The following is a 22,611-nucleotide window of genomic DNA, read 5'->3' as shown; positions in this document are numbered from 1 at the left end:
ATAATCTGTCAAGGTAGCAGGGGAGCGGCAGTAACTTCAGTGCGAATTATTTATTAAGAAAATCATTTCTGATCCAAAAGGATTGCGGTCGAGCTTAAAGTTAACTCTTATTGTTTTAATTACTTTAATTATTAAGTTTTGTTTTTAAAATTTTACATTTTCAAAATATTTACAATCAAGTACTCCTTGCGAAAAGTCAATTCAAAAAAGTAGGCTCTGTCAAAACGGTCGTGTCAAGAGCCAGGCCCTAGAATTTCATTCCAAAACGAAAACTCAATCCAATCGGTTGTCTCCCAAAAACATTAAAATAAAAAAAAGTGGTGAATTAAATTTCGATTTTTTCAATATCCAAAAAAAAAAAAAGAGTTGGGATTAAACGATCAATATGGAAAAAAACAAAGACCAAAATAATATTCAAGACACGGAGCCTTCTCCTTTAACGACCTTCTCTGCAGAGAAACCACAAGACGACCCAAGCCAGTCAACAGTCGACAATGCACCAAGTGATGAGACCCCTTGCACAAGGAGGTCAAATATTCCTATCCGAATTAAGCCTATAAGGTTCTGCGAAGTGAAAAATCAATTTACAGACGAAGGAAAAGCACTGTTTCCCGTAGCTGAACGGCCCCCAAGAGGTTCAAGAGCGCCTCGTAACATGTCAGTTTCCCGGATCGAAACCAATGCCAACAGGTATTCAGAACTCAAAGAAGACAAGGCGAAGCATACTCCAGGTGCATATCCAAAAGGTGCATACTCGAGGACCAGTCGTGCAATGTCAGTTTCACGGATCGAGTCTCGTGAAGTCACATACGGAGGCAAAGCGAAGTCACCCGGAATGCCAAGTAAGAGTGCCATCTTGAAAGATTCATCTGCGGTAATAGAGACCAAGACCAACATAGCTCAAGATGCGTTGCCTAATCAAAATTGGAAAAGAATTAAAGGCAAAGACGAGATAAAGAATTTAAATCGCAACGTGAACCAAACGGATGTTAACGATGAGAGCGGAATTTGTAAGGAAAAGGAACTCCAACCGGACCTGAACGAATTGGAACACAACCTGAACCAGTCTGATGTTATCGTTGAGAGAAACATCCTGAAGAATCAAACCTCTTCGAAACCAGAGGCCGAGACCAACACCACTCAAGATCCATCAACGGTTGAAGACAGGAGGAATGATATAGAAAAGGTAGTCGATGAACACATGCACGAAATGGAACGCAACCTGAACAACTCGAAAGTTATCGGTAAGAGTGGCATCTTAAAGCATCCATCTCCGGTAACAGAGACCAACATCGACATGACACCAAGTGATGAGAGCACTCGCACAAGGAGACAGTCTGCCAACCGTGAGAGGTCAAATATTCCTATCCTGATGAAGTCTGTAAGGTTCTGCGAAGAGAAGAATTCATTTATAGACGTAGGCAACGCCATGCTGCCTATAGCTAACCCAAGAAATTTTAGACCCTCTCGTAATATGTCAGTTTCCCGGATCGAGACCCAAGCCAAAAGGTATCCAGAACTCATAGAAGACAAGGCGAAGCATACTCGAGGTGCATATCCAAAAGGTGCATACTCGAGGACCAGTCGTGCAATGTCAGTTTCACGGATCGAGTCTCGTGAAGTCACAGACGAAGGCAAAGCGAAGATGCTCGTAGCTGCCCCACGAGGCCAATACTCGAGGTCGGTGTCCCAGATCGACATCCAAGTCGGCAGGACTCAAGCCGCAAGGCCGGAACTTAAAACGGGCACAAAGGGAATGGCGCAGAATCCACAGGCTACGGCTCCCAAGAAGCCCGAAACTAACCGTAGAGGTCCGAACTCGACGACCATTGCTTCTCGTACTATGTCGGTTACCCGGAACGAGCCCCAAGCAGCAAAGAACCAGTCTTCACATAAGCCAGACAGAAGTGTCTCGGCTCACCCCAACAGGGCCAGGACGCCGATAAATAACCTTCCAAAGGAAAACGACAGCAATGTGCAGCAGTCAGAAATTCAGAATCGGGAGCCGGCTAACACCACAGATTCACAACTTGTCACAGTTCTCCGAAAGATCTTAAAGGCCCCCAAGGATAAGACAGCAGTGACGGATAAAGAAGAGGATCGTACAAGCCGCATAACATCTACTGTTCAAAAAGGTAGAAATGAAAATTTGAATCGCTTTATGCCTGAGGAAATTGCTGCCCACCAAATCTTACCCAGGTCTATGACTAGTATTTCGCAGACTATTTCAGAAAATCAAATGGAAGGCAACCAGAACACATTAGAGATTGTAGAAAGTAAGCCAGACTTGAGGATCGGCTTGAGGATCGACCATGAGGATCGGAAGAATAAAATAGAAAAAGAAGTCAAGGTTGAAGTCGAAGACAAGAGAGAAATGGAACCCAACCTTAACCAGTCACGTGTCTTCGGTAGGAATGACATCTTGAAGGATCAAATATCTTCGAAATCTGAGGCCGAGACCAACACCGCTCAAGACCTACCACCCGTTGAAAAGGAACTCCAACCGGACCTGAACGAGTTGGAATACAACCTGAACCAGTCTGATGTTATCGTTGAGAGAAACATCCTGAAGAATCAAACATCTTCGAAACCTGAGGCCAAGACCAACACCACTCAAGATCCATCAACGGTTGAAGACAGGAGGAATGATATAGAAAAGGTAGTCGATGAACACATGCACGAAATGGAACGCAACCTGAACAACTCGAAAGTTATCGGTAAGAGTGACATCTTAAAGCATCCATCTCCGGTAACAGAGTCCAAGACCAACATTGACATGACACCAAGTGATGAGAGCACTCGCACAAGGAGACAGTCTGCCAACCGTGAGAGGTCAAATATTCCTATCCTGATGAAGTCTGTAAGGTTCTGCGAAGAGAAGAATACATTTACAGACGAAGGCAAAGCGCCGCTGCCCGTAGCTCAAGGGCCTCCAAAAGGTTCAAGAGCGCCTCGTAACATGTCACTTTCCCGGATCGAGACCCAAGCCAAAAGGTGTCCAGAAATCAAAGGAGACAAGGCGAAGAAGCAACCCGTACCGATCGCAGGAGGGCCATACTCGAGGACCAGTCGTGCAATGTCAGTTTCACGGATCGAGTCTCGTGAAGTCACAGACGAAGGCAAAGCGAGGACGCTCGGAGCTGCCCCAAGAGGCCAATACTCGAGGTCGGTGTCCCAGATCGACATCCAAGTCGGCAGGACTCAAGCCGCAAAGCCAAAACTTAAAACGGGCACAGAGGGAACGGCACAAAAACCAGAGGCTACGCCACCCAAGAAGCCCGAAACTAACCGTAGAGGTCCAAACTCGAGGACCGTTGCTTCTCGTACTATGTCGGTTACCCGGAACGAGCCCCAAGCAGCAAAGAACCAGTCAAGTGATAGTCACCAGTCAAGCGATATGACACCAAGTGATGAGAGCACTCGCACAGGGAGACAGTCTGCCAACCATGAGAGGATGAATATTCCTATCCCGGTGAAGCCTATGACGTTTTGGGAAGTAAAGAATCCATTTATAGACGAAGGCAAAGCGCTGCTTCCCAAAGCTGTCCCTATAAGTTCAAGATTCCGTCGTAATATGTCAGTTTCCCGGGTCGAGACCAAAGCCAACAGGTATCCAGAACTTAAAGAAGACAAGGCGAAGCAACCCTTACCTGGCTTAAGAGGTTCATATTCGAGGACCAGTCGTGCAATGTCCGTTTCACGGATCGAGTCTCGTGAAGTCACATACGAAGGCAAAGCGAAGTCACCCGGAATGCCAAGTAAGAGTGCCATCTTGAAGGATTCATCTGCGGTAATAGAGACCAAGAGCAACATCGCTCAAGATCCGTTGCCTAATCAAAGTTGGAAAAGAATTAAAGCCAAAGACGAGATAAAGAATTTTAATCGCAACGTGAACCAAACGGATGTTAACGATGAGAGCGGAACTTGTGAGGTAACTGAGTTCAAGACCAAAATCAATCATGTTAAGTTAACGCATGATAAATTGAAAAAAAATGATATCACAAAAACGATAATGAAACGAAAACACAACATGAACCAGTCAGATGTTATCGCTAAGAGAGTTTTGAAGGACCCGTCATTTTCGGTAAGAGAATCTATTGCTCAACAGAGTTTATCGCTCTTGGTAACAGAGTCCAAGCCAAAAATATCTTGGACACTTCCAAATGAAAATTACACACAACGAATATATAAGGAACTTCAAGCACACTTGAACGTAAAGAATCGTAACCTAAACCTTCTAGATTTTATTGAGAAAAATAAAAAAGGTGATAGGCGGAACTGTCATTCATCTTCTGATGAGTCTAAAGCCAACATCCATCAAGATCCATTAGCGAAAATAGAATGGAAAAAAGTAAGAGCAGATTTTATAAGTAACCTTAATACACTGAAACGCAGCGTGAACCAGTCAAATGATATCAATGAATGGGAAATCTTTAATGATCCACCATCTACAGGAACTGACACGGAGACCAACATCGCTCAAGATTCCTCACCGAATTCAAACCGGAAAACAATGGAATCAGACATCGGATTCGATCTTAAGAAAATTACAAGCGAGAACCTGTCGGATGTTATCGATAAGAGTGAAACAAATTTGCAAATATATGTTGAACATGAAATTGAAGAACTTAAGGGGAAGACACTCACCTGGAACAAGGAGGAAGTTATCGATACGAGTGTAGTCTTGAAAGATTCACCTTTAGACGAAGATTGGAAAAAAAAAGTAGAAAAAGAAATGGAAATGGACCGCAACCTGGAAACTTTTGACGTTATCGGTCCATCATCGACGCATCTTCAAGATCCCGTACCGAAGATCGAGTTGAAGAATGATGTAGAAGAGGAGGTCGGAAAAGATTCTAAGGAAATGGATCGACACCTGGAAACTTTTGACGTTATCGGTCCATCATCGAAGCATCTTCAAGATCCCGTACCGAAGATCGAGTTGAAGAATGATGTAGGTGAGAAGGTCGGAAAAGATTCTAAGGAAATGGATCGCAACCTGGAAACTTTTGACGTTATCGGTCCATCATCGACGCATCTTCAAGATCCCGTACCGAAGATCGAGTTGAAGAATAATGTAGAAAAGGAGGCTGGAAAAGACACTAAGGAAATGGATCGCAACCTGGAAACTTTTGACGTTATCGGTCCATCATCGACTCATCTTCAAGATCCCGTACCGAAGATCGAGTTGAAGAATGATGTAGAAGAGGAGGTCGGAAAAGATTCTAAGGAAATGGATCGCAACCTGGAAACTTTTGACGTTATCGGTCCATCATCGACGCATCTTCAAGATCCCGTACCGAAGATCGAGTTGAAGAATGATGTAGAAGAGGAGGTCGGAAAAGATTCTAAGGAAATGGATCGAAACCTGGAAAGTTCAGATTTCATCGGTCCATCATCAACGCATCCTCAAGATCCCGTACCGAAGATCGAGTTGAAGAATGATGTAGAAGAGAAGGTCGGAAAAGACACTAAGGAAATGGATCGCAACCTGGAAACTTTTGACGTTATCGGTCCATCATCGACGCATCCTCAAGATCCCGTACCGAAGATCGAGTTGAAGAATGATGTAGAAGAGAAGGTCGGAAAAGACACTAAGGAAATGGACCGCAACCTGGAAAGTTCAGATTTCATCGGTCCATCATCAACGCATCCTCAAGATCCCGTACCGAAGATCGAGTTGAAGAATGATGTAGAAGAGAAGGTCGGAAAAGACACTAAGGAAATGGACCGCAACCTGGAAAGTTCAGACCTTATCGGTCCATCATCGACTCATCTTCAAGATCCCGTACCGAAGATCGAGTTGAAGAATGATGTAGAAGAGGAGGTCGGAAAAGATTCTAAGGAAATGGATCGCAACCTGGAAACTTTTGACGTTTTCGGTCCATCATCGACGCATCCTCAAGATCTCGTACCGAAGATCGAGTTGAAGAATGATGTAGAAGAAAAGGTCGGAAAAGACACTAAGGAAATGGATCGCAACCTGGAAACTTTTGACGTTATCGGTCCATCATCGACGCATCTTCAAGATCTCGTACCGGAGATCGAGTTGAAGAATGATGTAGAAGAGAAGGTCGGAAAAGACACTAAGGAAATGGATCGCAACCTGGAAACTTTTGACGTTATCGGTCCATCATCGACGCATCCTCAAGATCCCGTACCGAAGATCGAGTTGAAGAATGATGTAGAAGAGAAGGTCGGAAAAGACACTAAGGAAATGGATCGCAACCTGGAAACTTTTGACGTTATCGGTCCATCATCGACTCATCTTCAAGATCCCGTACCGAAGATCGAGTTGAAGAATGATGTAGAAGAGAAGGTCGGAAAAGACACTAAGGAAATGGATCGCAACCTGGAAACTTTTGACGTTATCGGTCCATCATCGACGCATCCTCAAGATCTCGTACCGGAGATCGAGTTGAAGAATGATGTAGAAGAAAAGGTCGGAAAAGACACTAAGGAAATGGATCGCAACCTGGAAACTTTTGACGTTATCGGTCCATCATCGACTCATCTTCAAGATCCCGTACCGAAGATCGAGTTGAAGAATGATGTAGAAGAGAAGGTCGGAAAAGACACTAAGGAAATGGATCGCAACCTGGAAACTTTTGACGTTATCGGTCCATCATCGACGCATCCTCAAGATCTCGTACCGGAGATCGAGTTGAAGAATGATGTAGAAGAAAAGGTCGGAAAAGACACTAAGGAAATGGATCGCAACCTGGAAACTTTTGACGTTATCGGTCCATCATCGACTCATCTTCAAGATCCCGTACCGAAGATCGAGTTGAAGAATGATGTAGAAGAGAAGGTCGGAAAAGACACTAAGGAAATGGATCGCAACCTGGAAACTTTTGACGTTATCGGTCCATCATCGGCGCATCTTCAAGATCCCGTACCGAAGATCGAGTTGAAGAATAATGTAGAAAAGGAGGTCGGAAAAGACACTAAGGAAATGGATCGAAACCTGGAAAGTTCAGATTTCATCGGTCCATCATCAACGCATCCTCAAGATCCCGTACCGAAGATCGAATTGAAGAATGATGTAGAAGAGGAGGTCGGAAAAGATTCTAAGGAAATGGATCGCAACCTGGAAACTTTTGACGTTATCGGTCCATCATCGGCGCATCTTCAAGATCCCGTACCGGAGATCGAGTTAAAGAATGATGTTGAAGAGAAGGTCGGAAAAGACACTAAGGAAATGGATCGACACCTGGAAACTTTTGACGTTATCGGTCCATCATCGACGCATCTTCAAGATCCCGTACCGAAGATCGAGTTGAAGAATGATGTAGAAGAGGAGGTCGGAAAAGATTCTAAGGAAATGGATCGACACCTGGAAACTTTTGACGTTATCGGTCCATCATCGACGCATCTTCAAGATCCCGTACCGAAGATCGAGTTGAAGAATGATGTAGAAGAGGAGGTCGGAAAAGATTCTAAGGAAATGGATCGCAACCTGGAAACTTTTGACGTTATCGGTCCATCATCGACTCATCTTCAAGATCCCGTACCGAAGATCGAGTTGAAGAATGATGTAGAAGAGAAGGTCGGAAAAGATACTAAGGAAATGGATCGCAACCTGGAAACTTTTGACGTTATCGGTCCATCATCGACTCATCTTCAAGATCCCGTACCGAAGATCGAGTTGAAGAATGATGTAGAAGAGGAGGTCGGAAAAGATTCTAAGGAAATGGATCGACACCTGGAAACTTTTGACGTTATCGGTCCATCATCGACTCATCTTCAAGATCTTGTACCGAAGATCGAGTTGAAGAATGATGTAGAAGAGAAGGTCGGAAAAGACACTAAGGAAATGGATCGCAACCTGGAAACTTTTGACGTTATCGGTCCATCATCGACTCATCTTCAAGATCCCGTACCGAAGATCGAGTTGAAGAATGATGTAGAAGAGGAGGTCGGAAAAGATTCTAAGGAAATGGATCGACACCTGGAAACTTTTGACGTTATCGGTCCATCATCGACGCATCTTCAAGATCCCGTACCGAAGATCGAGTTGAAGAATGATGTAGAAGAGGAGGTCGGAAAAGATTCTAAGGAAATGGATCGACACCTGGAAACTTTTGACGTTATCGGTCCATCATCGACGCATCTTCAAGATCCCGTACCGAAGATCGAGTTGAAGAATGATGTAGAAGAGGAGGTCGGAAAAGATTCTAAGGAAATGGATCGCAACCTGGAAACTTTTGACGTTATCGGTCCATCATCGACTCATCTTCAAGATCCCGTACCGAAGATCGAGTTGAAGAATGATGTAGAAGAGGAGGTCGGAAAAGATTCTAAGGAAATGGATCGACACCTGGAAACTTTTGACGTTATCGGTCCATCATCGACGCATCTTCAAGATCCCGTACCGAAGATCGAGTTGAAGAATGATGTAGAAGAGGAGGTCGGAAAAGATTCTAAGGAAATGGATCGACACCTGGAAACTTTTGACGTTATCGGTCCATCATCGACGCATCTTCAAGATCCCGTACCGAAGATCGAGTTGAAGAATGATGTAGAAGAGGAGGTCGGAAAAGATTCTAAGGAAATGGATCGCAACCTGGAAAGTTCAGATTTCATCGGTCCATCATCAACGCATCCTCAAGATCCCGTACCGAAGATCGAGTTGAAGAATGATGTAGAAGAGGAGGTCGGAAAAGATTCTAAGGAAATGGATCGCAATCTGGAAACTTTTGACGTTATCGGTCCATCATCGACGCATCTTCAAGATCCCGTACCGAAGATCGAGTTGAAGAATGATGTAGAAGAAAAGGTCGGAAAAGACACTAAGGAAATGGATCGCAACCTGGAAACTTTTGACGTTATCGGTCCATCATCGACGCATCTTCAAGATCCCGTACCGAAGATCGAGTTGAAGAATGATGTAGAAGAGGAGGTCGGAAAAGATTCTAAGGAAATGGATCGAAACCTGGAAAGTTCAGATTTCATCGCTCCATCATCAACGCATCCTCAAGATCCCGTACCGAAGATCGAGTTGAAGAATGATGTAGAAGAGAAGGTCGGAAAAGACACTAAGGAAATGGATCGCAACCTGGAAACTTTTGACGTTATCGGTCCATCATCGACGCATCCTCAAGATCCCGTACCGAAGATCGAGTTGAAGAATGATGTAGAAGAGAAGGTCGGAAAAGACACTAAGGAAATGGACCGCAACCTGGAAAGTTCAGATTTCATCGGTCCATCATCAACGCATCCTCAAGATCCCGTACCGAAGATCGAGTTGAAGAATGATGTAGAAGAGAAGGTCGGAAAAGACACTAAGGAAATGGACCGCAACCTGGAAAGTTCAGACCTTATCGGTCCATCATCGACGCATGTTTTCGATAAAAGAAAATGTCGGTTCACCATGAATAGTTTAGCAACGGAACTCAATCGAATTATTGGCACAGAAATCGAAGTTAAACAGAATAAAATACTGGTGGAAGAAGAACAGAGTCAGCTAGAATATGTAGAACCTAAGCAGAACTTGGAGAGCCCAACATTAGATAATTATCCGATTAGGGAAAAAGCTCAATCGACGCCGAACGACTGGAATAAATGTCGCTTCCCGCCCAAATCTGAAACAGAAGCTCACAAAAAAAATATATTTAAATTGAAACAAAGCAAGTTGGAATACGTAGCACCTAAGCAGAACTGGGAGACCCCGACAGCTTCTATTCATCCGATTTTGGGAAAACCTCAAACGACGCCGGACGTATGGAATAAATGGCGCTGCCCGACCAAATCTGAAACAGGAGTACCAAGTAGAAGTGAAGTAACTGATACTAGAGAAAAAGTTGAAGACCGGACCAAGTTGGAGAACGTAGAACCTAAGCAGAACTTCGAGACCCCGACAGCTTCTATTCATCCCACTTGGGGAAAACCTCAAACGACGCCGGTCGTATGGAATAAATGGCGCTGCCCGACCAAATCTGAAACAGGAGTACCAAGTAGAAGTGAAGTAACTGATACTAGAGAAAAAGTTGAAGACCGGACCAAGTTGGAGAACGTAGAACCTAAGCAGAACTTCGAGACCCCAACAGTTTCTATTCATCCCTCTTGGGAAAAACCTCAAACGACGCCGGACGTATGGAATAAATGGCGCTGCCCGACCAATTCTGAAACAAAAGCTCAAAAGGAAAAAATATTCAAATTGAAACAAAGCAAGTTGGAATACGTAGCACCTAAGCAGAACTTGGAGACCCCGACAGCTTCTATTCATCCGATTTTGGGAAAACCTCAATCGACGCCGGACGTATGGAATGCATGGCGCTGCCCGACCAAATCTGAATCAGGTGGACTATGTCGAAGTGAAGTAACTGATACGTTGACTGGAGAATTTGTCGAAGACCAGACCAAGTTGGAGAACGTAGCACCTAAGCAGAACTTGGAGACCCCGACAGCTTCTATTCATCCGATTTGGGGAAAACCTCAAACGACGCCGGACGTATGGAATACATGGCGCTGCCCAACCAAATCTGAAACAGGAGGACCAAGACAAAATGAAGTGACAGAACACTCCAACAAATCGTTCAACATCGTTCAATTTGCAGATCCGGAGAAGAAAAAAGTATTAAAAAGCGATGTGATGCGTAAAGAAAGTGACAATCCGCTCGGCAAGTTCAAGGGCCCACCTAAACGGGCCTATCATCAAAATCCAGAACAGGAATGGGAATCCAGGAAAAGACTTGGGAGTCTAACGCTTATGGAGCTGAATAATGAAATCGTCTCATCCCAATGCTCCAAGGATCATACAGAACAGCCTATATATAGAGCTCTTGGTGAGGACCAGATGAATTCCGAATACGTAAAACCTAAGCCGAGCTTCAAGTACGTAGAACCTAAGCAGAACTTGGAGACCCCGAAGTTGAAGGGCCTATCGTCTGAAACGTCCCTTCGTCCAATGACGGAGAAGGAATTAATATTCGCAAAAAACCTTGCTAGTGTGCCGGTACTTCAAATGAAAAAAGAAGTCATCTCACCACGAAGAAAGGCGTTAGATGCGATTAATTCAAAGACAAATTCGATTATGGAAGGATTCAGCAAAGTTTACGACAAGATAGGCAATATAAAGTTAGGGATTAGTGATTCCGATGGTAATATTCTTGATGTAGTGCCTGAAAAGCAAAAAGATGCTATAGAATCTGATTCTGTCAACAAAATGGAACCCCTTTCAAGTACTAAGTGCCTCTGCATGCGTCCCATGAGTGGTTTGAAGTGTCGCAAATGTTCTAAAATTTGTTACGGCCGAATTGCTCGGGTCTGCGATATGCATCCAGACCGTGAATTTGAAGGGGATCTCAAGAGTTGCCCGATTTGCAAGGCACCCACCAATAATCTAAAACTGTCTAACGAACCGCTTCGAACATCCGACGATGATAGCGATCTTTAAAGTTTAAATTTATAGTTCCAATCGGGATGTTAAAAGTTATATTTTTCTGTTAAATACATCTGGAACATAAGGTATTTTTTAAAAGGTTTTTTAGTCACTTTTAAGGTTGGGAAGGGGTTCTCATTTTTAACTCAAAAAGAGAGATATCTAATGTACTATTTCTCAACTAATTTCTAAAAGACTTGGACATAAATTGGACTTTTCTTTTCCTATATAAATTTCTTGGATTTAGATGCAGTTTTATGGAGAATCAATCTACGAACTGTTTAAGGTATTCTCCTCAAGACTCAGATGATGTTTGCCAAAGATATAGCCTTTGCCGGGGGTCATATAGTGCCCCCATGCATTATTGTGGATTTTTGAAGGGGATCCCCTAGAAATTTGAAGAAAAAATATGAAAAATATTATTTTCCTAGATTTGGGTGCAGTTTTATGGAAATTCGATCTACGACTCGTTTAAGGTACTCCCTATAATAATCGAATGATGTTTGCCAAAGATATAGCCTTTTCCGAGGGTCTTAGAGTGCCCCAATGCATTTTTGTCGATTTTTAAATGGAACCCCCTAGAATATTGAAGAAAAAATCGTAAGAATATAATTTTCTTTGATTTAGATGCAGTTTTATGCAGAACCGATCTACGAATTTTTAAGGTTCTTGGCTCAAGATGTTTGCCAAAGATACGGCATCTAAAAATAAAAATGTTTTAAATTGTAGCTTCAAAAAGTTTAAAAAAAAAGTTCAAATTTCATATTTGTTGTAGTTTTCTGATAGACAATTTAATGGTTGTGGACCAATGCAAGAATATTTTTTACAAATAAAAAATAATTTAAAAATGTGCGCTGTAAGGAACATAGAAGTAATTCAGTTTGTTTTTTGTTCAGAACCCACTAGTGTTTCTCAAAATATATAAATATCTCTTCGACTAATATTGTGCATTCATATATCCAATAGTTTATGTATATCATACTTACTTTGAAAAAAAATATCTGAAAACAAATTAAAACAAGAAAGCAAAGCTAACTTCGGGCGGAGCCGAAGTTGATATACCCTTGCAGCTAAAACCGAATATATAGCGCAAACATCGGATATAGTTGGCCGATCCTTATGATTACATCATAATAAAACCAATTAATTACAATAAAAAATCTAAAAAAAAGTCCCAAGCTTCTATCTTCAAAAATACGAAATTTAATATTTCTACCAAATACCATTTCCGATCGTTCAGTTATATGTCAGCTATAAGATATAGTCAACCGATCCTAATGAAACTTTGTAGGTCGGATTAACTGACCAAAAATAGAATGTGTACCAAGTGCCAGCTTTCTATCATCAAAAACACGAAAGTTGGGTCATTTCCGATCGTTCAGTTATATGGCAGCTATAGGATATAGTCGGCCGATCCTTATGAAATTTGGCATGTCATATTATTTTGCCAAAAATAGCTCTCATATCAAATTTGAACTCTCTAACTCTAAAAACACCGAAGTTATACCATTTCCGATCAATCAGTTATATGGCAGCTATAGGATATAGTCGGCTGATCCGGGCCGTTCCGACTTATATACTGCGTGCAAAGGAAAGAAGGGTGTGTGCAAAGTTTCAAGTCGATAGCTTTAAAACTGAGAGACTAGTTCGCGTAGAAACAGACAGACAGACAGACATGCTCATATCAACTCAGGAGGTGATCCTGATCAAGAATATATATACTTTATAGGGTCGGAGATGTCTCCTTCACTGCGTTGCACACTTTTGGACAAAATTATAATACCCTCTGCAAGGGTATAAAAATTAGGGAATACATAAAAACTTAAAAGTCCTTGTCGCTCGCATCCTCTTCAAATACTAAGACATTAAATGACTTCAAAATTATGAATTCAAGAAATAAAATTTTATCAAGAAAGAAAAGCTAACTTCGGGAGGAGCCGTTGAAGCCCTTGCAGTTGAAACCTATAAATTCATTTGGTCTCTGTGAGTTATTTTTGACAGACCATTAAAAATATAACTCATCTGATAAAGCCCAGCCGAAAACCTAAACCACTGAAAGAGAGAAAGAATACTTTGTTTTTTTTTCGGTTAAGTTCCAAAATAAAACAAAAAGTAAAAAACTGTTAGCAGCTATTACTATAGCTCTACTACTATTACTATAGCTATTATTGCAAGCTCTACTATATTACGTCTTGATTTATTTAAAAAAAAAACAAGATTTTATGGGTGTTACAACATTTTAAAAACGATTTTGTGCTATATTTATTTATTTATTGATTCATTATTAAAAATGATCTGTTTTTCAAGATTTTTATAACTAAAAGTAATAATAAATTAATCTTAAAGAGATTCCATAATTTTAGATTTTATTACATCTAGGGATAGTTGATAATATGGGATAATAAATGGGACAATGAGTTATTATATTCACAAATAATGCGAAATGGACCGTGTTCAGCAAAATTAAACCTAGAAATTGGTAACCAAAGGGGTCGGAAGGATCTAGTTACTCTATTAGGAACAGAAAACATTAATTTTTCAAGAAGTAATTTTGAGTCCACCTGTCCAAGAATAAGCACATAAAGTAGCATATTCGACCTTATAAACAATTCCTACTATGTATGGCATTGGGTTTATTATTGCTTTAATATATGTATATAAAAAAGAATCTAAGGTCTTGTTGCTGATCACCAACACAAACCAGGTCTTGTTGCTGATCACCTCTCTCTAATCTCCAATAACCTTTGACATCCCTTCCGTACGAATTCCGTCTGTGGAATATTTTGGCATTTCTATATGTGTGGGCATTTCCCAATTTCTTATCAGAAACTAAAGCTCAAGCTCATGGGCGGGGATGGCTTTAAAAAGCCGAAGCTTGAAGACTCGCAGAATCAGTTCAAATATTCCCTGAGACTCTTTTGGTACAAAATTAAGTTCAATCAAAAAAATACAGGATGATCTTCCCCGTGGCTCTCATTTCTGCCATTTTCCTCATTTCCGCCTCCCTGGGATCGGAAGAAGTAAGTTATACCTTTTTTATACCTTTTTTATTTGATAAGTAATTTAAATTTTACTTCCACAGTCATGCTACCTCTCCGAAGAGCAGGAAGATCAATGTGCATCGGTTTGTTATCCGATCGTGAAGCCCTTACTACGCTATTTTGAGAAAACCAACGAAAAAGATGCCCAGCTCATAAAGTGCCAGAAAGACTACTCGGAACTTCAGAAACGGCATTCAGACTTGCAGAGCAAGGATCTAAAACAATATGCCCAAATATCTAAATGCCAACAGGACTATTCAGACTTAGTGAAATCGAATTTGGAAGTGCTGAGTCAACTTAAAGATAGTGAAGTGAAATATGCGCTGTTGCATTCGAAGCAGCAGGAAGTTGACAATCTAATAAATCAGAAAAACAGGGATATCGACCTCCTAAAAGATCAAATTAGGGAACTAAAAGAAAAAAGTGAACTGGCTACTTTGACTAATCAGTTCCGTGAAGACATAGATAAGTTGGGAAAAATAGTAAAGATTGGAGGAATTCATGAAAATAATCCAACAAAGTCGGAAGTAGGATCTGGAGAGGTCCCAAAAACGCCACTGCCTAATATTGATAATCAGACGACGCCGAAAACACAAACCATAGGTAAGTCGGAAGAACCCAGTTATTTACAAAATAAAAACAAGAAAGGAAAACTAACTTCGGGCGGAGCCGAAGTTTATATACCCTTGCAGCTAAAACCGGATATATATCGCAAACATCGGATATAGTTAGCCGATTCTTATGAAATTTGGTACGTTAGATCAACTGACCAAAAATAGAATCTGTATTAAATTTCAGCTTTCTATCTTCAAAAAAACGAAAGTTGGGTCATTTCCGATCGTTCAGTTATATGGCAGCTATAGGATATAGTCGGCCGATCCTTATGAAATTTGGCATGTCGTAATGTTTTGCCAAAGATAGCTTTCGTGTCAAATTTGAACTCTCTAACTCTAAAAACACCAAAGTTATACCATTTCCGATCAATCAGTTATATGGCAGCTATAGGATATAGTCGGCCGATCCGGGCCGTTCCGACTTATATACTGCGTGCAAAGGAAAGAAGGGTGTGTGCAAAGTTTCAAGACGATAGCTTTAAAACTGAGAGACTAGTTCGCGTAGAAACAGACAGACGGACAGACGGACAGACGGACATGCTCATATCAACTCAGGAGGTGATCCTGATCAAGAATATATATACTTTATAGGGTCGGAGATGTCTCCTTCACTGCGTTGCACACTTTTGGACAAAATTATAATACCCTCTGCAAGGGTATAACAAGAAAGGAAAGCTAACTTCGGGTGGAGCCGAAGTTTATATACCCTTGCAGTTTAAACCGGATATATGTCGCAAACATCTGATGTAGTTGGCCGATCCTTTGGGAATATGAATATATAATCTAATTTATTACAATAAAAAATCTAAAAAAAAGTTCCAAGCTTCTATCTTCAAAAATACGAAAGTTGATATTTCTACCAAGTACCATTTACAATCGTTCAGTTATATGGCAGCTATAGGATATAGTCGGCCGATCCCGGCCGTTCCGATTTATATACTGCGTGCAAAGGAAAGAAGGGTGTGTGCAAAGTTTCAAGTCGATAGCTTCAAAACTGAGAGACTAGTTTGCGTAGAAACAGACAGACGGACAGACGGTCAGACGGACAGACGGACATGCTCATATCAACTCAGGAGGTGATCCTGATCAAGAATATATATACTTTATAGGGTCGGAGATGTCTCCTTCACTGCGTTGCACACTTTTGACCAAAATTATAATACCCTCTGCAAGGGTATAAAAACAAGTTTTTTAGATTTTCCAGATCCTTGTCCACAAAACCAAAAAGAAGTAAAAGTCCTCCGTGAAATACAACTACCAGGTTCCGACCCGTTTAAAGTGGTTTGTGTGTCAGATTCAAATATTGGATCTGGATGGTTGTATGTTTATAAAAAAATGTATACTCCACAAACATTTAATCGCACGTATGAGGACTATGAACGTGGATTTGGCGATGTCGGAACTGATGGTTCCGGTGAGTTCTTTATTGGACTCAATCGATTGCACCGTCTGACCAGTGGAAAGCGTAATGAAGTAGTTTTATACGACACTTTGGGGCGAAGCAGATGCGACCATTTTATTGTGGGCGATAGAAGCGACGGGTACAAGGTGAAAAGTATTGGCAATTGTAATGGATACGGCGCGATGAGCCCTAAGCAGGACTCCAAATTTTCCACCTTCGATAGAGATGAGGATGGAGTTCCTGATCGTAATTTGGCGAAGGAAGAAGGCTTTGGCTGGTGGTTCGACCCTGGTGTGAGGTGTGTATACTAATTTAGGTTTTCTTTTAGTTTCATCTCCAACTGGAAATTTCTAAAATAACTAAATTGAAATAATTTTTAAATTCTATTATTTCAGTTCTGCACCTTATAGCCCCGAAGAGTTTTACATTAATATGTACATCCGAAGAACAGATTGAAAAAAGCGAACAGAATTTTAAAACGGACTTGGAAAATGAAACATTTTTAGAAAATATAAATATTATAAATATGCACTAAAATGTAATTATTTTAATAAGATAAACTGTCCTCTTATATTTCTTAAATTTTGAATAAAATTTCCAATTTAACTGAAAAACGTTTGAGAAGGTCGGAAACCAAAATTTTGAATTTCAGACATTTCAGGATCGGCCCCAAGGCTCTGTCTTTGAAAAATAAACAATCGACTCTGGTTTAGTTGTGGGAAGTGACTTGAGGGGGTATGGTTGAATTGGAGCAAAATAGACACTTTTTTTAAGAATTTAAATTTCATTCAAAAATATTTAAAATTAAGTGAGATACAGGCAATATTCAGTGTACCCTATAACTAGACTCAGAATCATCTGAACTGAAAAAATGAAATTGCATTAGTTAAAGGATAAGATGCCTCAGGTAAAGCTGTCGAGTTTTAAAGGCAATTGAAAGTCAAAAAACCCCGATCGACCAAAATTTCAAGATATTTGTGTTTAGTACATAGGATACGCGTGTACCTTGAAAATGGAGTTTTCCCCTATAGGGTCTACAATGAAAGTTGGTGTGTATTATATTATTCTGCCACAAATAGAATACATAGAAAATCGCAATCTCTTATTCTAAAAACACCAAACTTTTGCCATTTCCGATCAATCATTTATATGGCAGCTATAAGATACAATCGGCCGATCTCAGATGTTCTGACTTACATATATACTGCGTGCAAAGGAAGGTTTCAAGACTATAGCTCTAAAACTGAGAGACTAGGATGTGATCCTGATCAAGATGTTGTGTTATCCTGTTATGCGTCAAGCTGAACAGTTAATTAAAGAGTTGGTTTTTTCCATAAATTGGAAATGGTGGATTTTCGGGAAAACTTCATAAAAGGAATCAACATTCCTTTTATATTTTTGATCAATATGATGATAATGAATATCGAATATTTCCAAAACAAATACACTTCTTTAAGTTGGATTCGAATCAAGAATAATATTTAAAATTTAATTTTTCAAAAGAAAATCAATAATAATTACTATATTTGATTTTTTTAATGAAAACCTCTGAAATGTACAGTCCCTGCTTCTCGGAAATCCCCAAGCATAAATATGTAACTTGAGTTGAGGCAAAGTTTGTTGTTTTTATACCCTTGCAGAGGGTATTATAATTTTGGTCAAAAGTGTGCAACGCAGTATAGGAGACATCTCCGACCCTATAAAGTATATATATTCTTGATCAGGATCACCTCCTGAGTTGATATGAGCATGTCCGTCTGCCCGTCTGTCTGTTTCTACGCAAACTAGTCTCTCAGTTTTAAAGCTATCGACTTGAAACTTTGCACACACCCTTCTTTCTTTTGCACGCAGTATATAAGTCGGAACGGCCCGGATCGGCCGACTATATCCTATAGCTGCCATATAACTGAACGATCGGAAATGACCCAACTTTCGTGTTTTTGAAGATAGAAAGCTGGCACTTGGTACACATTCTATTTTTGGTCAGTTAATCCGATCTACCAAATTTCATAACGATCGGCTGACTATATCTTATAGCTGCCATATAACTGAACGATCGGAACGATTTTAGATTTTGTATTGTAATAAATTGGATTATATATTCATATTCCCATAAGGATCGGCCAACTATATCCGATGTTTGCGATATATATCCGGTTTAAACTGCAAGGGTATATAAACTTCGGCTCCGCCCGAAGTTAGCTTTCCTTTCTTGTTTTAATTTCCATTGATCCTGATCAAGAATATATATAATTTAAAGGGTGGGAGATCTCTCCCTCACTGCGGTTCACACTTTTGAACAAAATTATAATACCCGCTGCAAGGGTATAATTACAATATTAGAATATAAGATCCCACGTCCATCGAATCCTTTTCAAATAAGATACCTTCGACGCCATTTTTTGTTAAAATACAAGAATTTTAAATAATCAAGAATAATAAAAATAATCTCCAAATGATTTTACGTTTTAATGGTGCGATCGATATTCGATATTCCCATTTAACGATATTTTTTGTCTATATTTTGTCTACTCAAATATGTTATTTTTTCATTCCATTCCTCATAAATGAAACATGCCCTATTTTTTAACTTAAATTGAATTTTTTTCTTGCTTTTTTGTTAACAAGTTCAATGTTGTTGGCATTATAAATCATGTGGAATTTATTAGTTCCTGTTAAAAGTCTACACTTGCAACGTGCACCTTTTGTGCCTGTTGTGGAAAATCCGTGTTTGTCAATGAGGAGAAAAAAAAAGTGACAGACGCCGCTCTCCTTGCCAGCCCCCCTTTTGTTGCATGCAACGAGTTTCTCTGCCACATTTTGCTCCACTTTGAATAAGGCCCAGCAATTTCTTCTCTTTTATTATTATATTTATTTTTTTCCCCCTTTTTCTTGTGTGGCAACCTCAGCCGCCTTGCTTCATTATACCCTTGCAGAGGGTATTATAATTTTGGTCAAAAGTGTGCAACGCAGAGAAGGAGACATCTCCGACCCTATAAAGTATATATATTCTTGATCAGGATCACCTCCTGAGTTGATATGAGCATGTCCGTCTGTCCGTCTGTCCGTCTGTCCGTCTGTCCGTCTGTCCGTCTGTCTGTCCGTCTGTCTGTTTCTACGCGAACTAGTCTCTCAGTTTTAAAGCTATCGTCTTGAAACTTTGCACACACCCTTCTTTCCTTTGCACGCAGTATATAAGTCGGAACGGCCCGGATCGGCCGACTATATCCTATAGCTGCCATATAACTGATTGATCGGAAATGGTATAACTTTGGTGTTTTTAGAGTTAGAGAGTTCAAATTTGACATGTGAGCTATTTTTGGCAAAACATTACGTCATGCCAAATTTCATAAGGATCGGCCGACTATATCCTATAGCTGCCATATAACTGAACGATCGGAAATGACCCAACTTTCGTGTTTTTGAAGATAGAAAGCTGGAACTTAGTACAGATTTAATTCTTGGTCAGTTGATCCAACCTACCAAATTTCATTAGGATCGGCCGACTATATCCCATAGCTGCCATATAATTGAACGATCGGAAATGGTATTTGGTAGAAATATCAACTTTCGTATTTTTGAAGATAGAAGTTTGGGACTTTTTTTAAATTTTGTATTGTAATAAATTGGGTTATATATTCCTATTCCCATAAGGATCGGCCAACTATATCCGATGTTTGCGATATATATCCGGTTTTAACTGCAAGGGTATATAAAATTCGGCTCCGCCCGAAGTTAGCTTTCCTTCCTTGTTTTTGATTATTTTTGTTATATTATGATAATCTCATAAGGATCGGCCAATTAAATCCAATGTTTGCGATATTTATCCGGTTTTAACTGCAAGGGTATATAAACTTCGGCTCCGCCCGAAGTTAGCTTTCCTTGCTTGTTTTTTTTTTTTTTACTGTTCTTGCCACCGCTGCACAAATTTGAATCATTTACAAAAATATGCAACACAGAAGAAAACGGAAGTCAAAGAGTGAAATAATACAACAAAAAAAAAGAACAACAAAATGCAAAATCTTCATGCAAGTGTGTGGGTTGTTGCATGTGGCAGACAAAAAAAAATATAACCTTATTTAATATATATATAAAATAAAATAAAAATCAAAACTTTGTTTAACAAGAAAGCAAAGCTAACTTCGGGCGGAGCCGAAGTTGATATACCCTTGCAGCTAAAACCGGATATATATTGCAAACATCGGATATAGTTGGCCAATCCTTATGATTACATCATAATAAAACCAATCAATTACAATAAAAAATCGAAAAAAAGTCCCAAGCTTCTATCTTCAAAAATACAAAAGTTGATATTTCTACCAAATACCATTTCCGATCGTTCAGTTATATGGCAGCTATAGGATATAGTCGGCCGATCCTAATGAAATTTTGTAGGTCGGATTAACTGACCAAAAATAGAATGTGTACCAAGTTCTAGCTTTCTATCTTCAAAAACACGAAAGTTGGGTCATTTCCGATCGTTCAGTTATATGGCAGCTATAAGATATAGTCGGCCGATCCATATGAAATTTGGCATGTCATATTATTTTGCCAAAAATAGCTCTCATGTCAATTTTTAGCCCTCTAACTCTAAAAACACCAAAGTTATACCATTTCCGATCTATCAGTTATATGGCAGCTATAGGATATAGTCGGCCGATCCGGGCCGTTCCGACTTATATACTGCGTGCAAAGGAAAGAAGGGTGTGTGCAAAGTTTCAAGTCGATAGCTTTAAAACTGAGAGACTAGTTTGCGTAGAAACAGACAGACGGACAGACGGACAGACGGACATGCTCATATCAACTCAGGAGGTGATCCTGATCAAGAATATATATACTTTATAGGGTCGGAGATGTCTCCTTCACTGCGTTGCACACTTTTGGACAAAATTATAATACCCTCTGCAAGGGTATAAAAAGTTTGTAAATCTTTTAATTGTATAACCCAAGAAAAACTTAGGTGCTATATTTCTTTTAATTTTATCGTCAAAATCCCTTATTTTTATTTTAATTTCTTAGGTTCCTTAAAAATTTTTAATTTTTTGTAAGAACCTTTAATAAAATTTAATTTTAATTGAATACTGAGGCAAAGAGAAATCTTCATCCCAAAAAGTTCGGTGTGGCGGCAAGTAATTCCCAAGATCATTGGGGACTCAAAGGAAACCCCCCCAAAAAGGGCATTCAAACGAGGCAAGACGCGGCCAGGAGAGACACTCCGAGACACGAGGCGGCACATGAACATCGCGCATCCTGCCCGCCACCCACACTTGCACCACTAGACCCACAACTGCCGTCCCCCCCCCCACATCCTTATGCCTACAACGCGCTGCAGGACCACCACCCTCCCCACCTTTACCCTTCACTCATTTGGTGCTCCTTTTTCTCTGGAATCCTGGGCAATGGCTGCTCCTTGGCTTTTTCCCCGACTGTGACTGTCATGTGCCACAAACCCACTAAACTAATGAAAAATGTGAAGCGACGGCACAAAAGGAAGCACAATTTCTCCACACACACACATAGACACAGGCACACATATGCATGCAACACAAAAAAAAAAAAAAATGGAGAAGAAATGGTGAAAGAAAAGCAACACAAAGAAATGTTAATTCCGTAATACTTTAAATGCGGCAGGCATCGAATGACATTTGCACTTTTGCTGCCACTGTGCCCGCCGCACAGTGGGACGAACTATTTTTATTTATTTTTATTTTTTTTTTTTGTTTCGTGGGTTGATGGGGAGGGGGGGTTCGTTTCTCTTTTGTTTGCCGTACGTGATGGCCAAGTGAAAGCGCTTTCTCCTTTCTCTGCCTTTACCCAAAAAAACAAAATACCCGTCTAATATGTATTTGCCGGCTTGCAGGTGCTCCCCAAAAAAAAAAATTAATAGTCTTGACTTTAATAATACCTGGTACTTCAAAAATCAAAAATAGATAACAAAAAAAAATGTATATATTTTTCCAGCTTTTTGATATATTAAAAAAATATATTTATATAAAAAAGTAAAAAAAAAAAATCAGATAAATAAAGAAAGTAATAATTTTTAGAAGCATATTTTTTACTTTATTTAAACTCAAACCGTTAGTCAAGGGACTGGTCTTTTCCTCAAATGAAAGCCATTGATTACAATAAAATAAATAAATAAAAAATCACAAGAAAAAAGAAAAAAAAACC

General features: G+C 40.0%; 2 protein-coding genes across 5 annotated transcripts in view; both read left to right on the top strand.

Moving 5' to 3' along the window:
• The window catches only part of LOC138925649 (fibroleukin-like), a 53,284-nt gene that overhangs the window by 14,233 nt on the left and 16,440 nt on the right, over positions 1-22,611 (top strand). The gene's annotated exons all lie outside the window — the stretch shown is intronic.
• On the top strand, positions 273-11,442 carry LOC138927808 (microtubule-associated protein futsch-like). 4 transcript variants are annotated; one of them, XM_070283152.1, is made up of 2 exons: positions 273-2,447; positions 2,592-11,442. In XM_070283152.1, exons 1-2 carry the CDS (start codon positions 386-388, stop codon positions 11,396-11,398), a joined length of 10,869 nt encoding a protein of 3,622 aa, XP_070139253.1. In that variant the 5' UTR covers positions 273-385; the 3' UTR covers positions 11,399-11,442. The 4 variants fall into 4 exon arrangements, with proteins under 4 accessions (XP_070139253.1, XP_070139254.1, XP_070139256.1 ...); XM_070283153.1 differs by having other exon boundaries at positions 273-5,335; positions 5,582-11,441; XM_070283155.1 differs by having other exon boundaries at positions 273-8,533; positions 9,149-11,441.

Source organism: Drosophila bipectinata, chromosome XR (genome assembly GCF_030179905.1).
Source record: "Drosophila bipectinata strain 14024-0381.07 chromosome XR, DbipHiC1v2, whole genome shotgun sequence".
In the NCBI taxonomy this organism is placed as follows: Eukaryota; Metazoa; Arthropoda; class Insecta; order Diptera; family Drosophilidae; genus Drosophila; species Drosophila bipectinata.
This window is presented reverse-complemented; position numbering and strand designations above follow the sequence as displayed.

Bases quoted from the DNA above. Each gene is read 5' to 3' on its own strand.
- LOC138927808 (XM_070283152.1), top strand. From the start codon at position 386: ATGGAAAAAAACAAAGACCAAAATAATATTCAAGACACGGAGCCTTCT. The intron at 2,448-2,591 runs CTGAGGCCGAGA...CATCTTCGAAAC, and splicing joins GGATCAAATATCTTCGAAAT to CTGAGGCCAAGACCAACACC.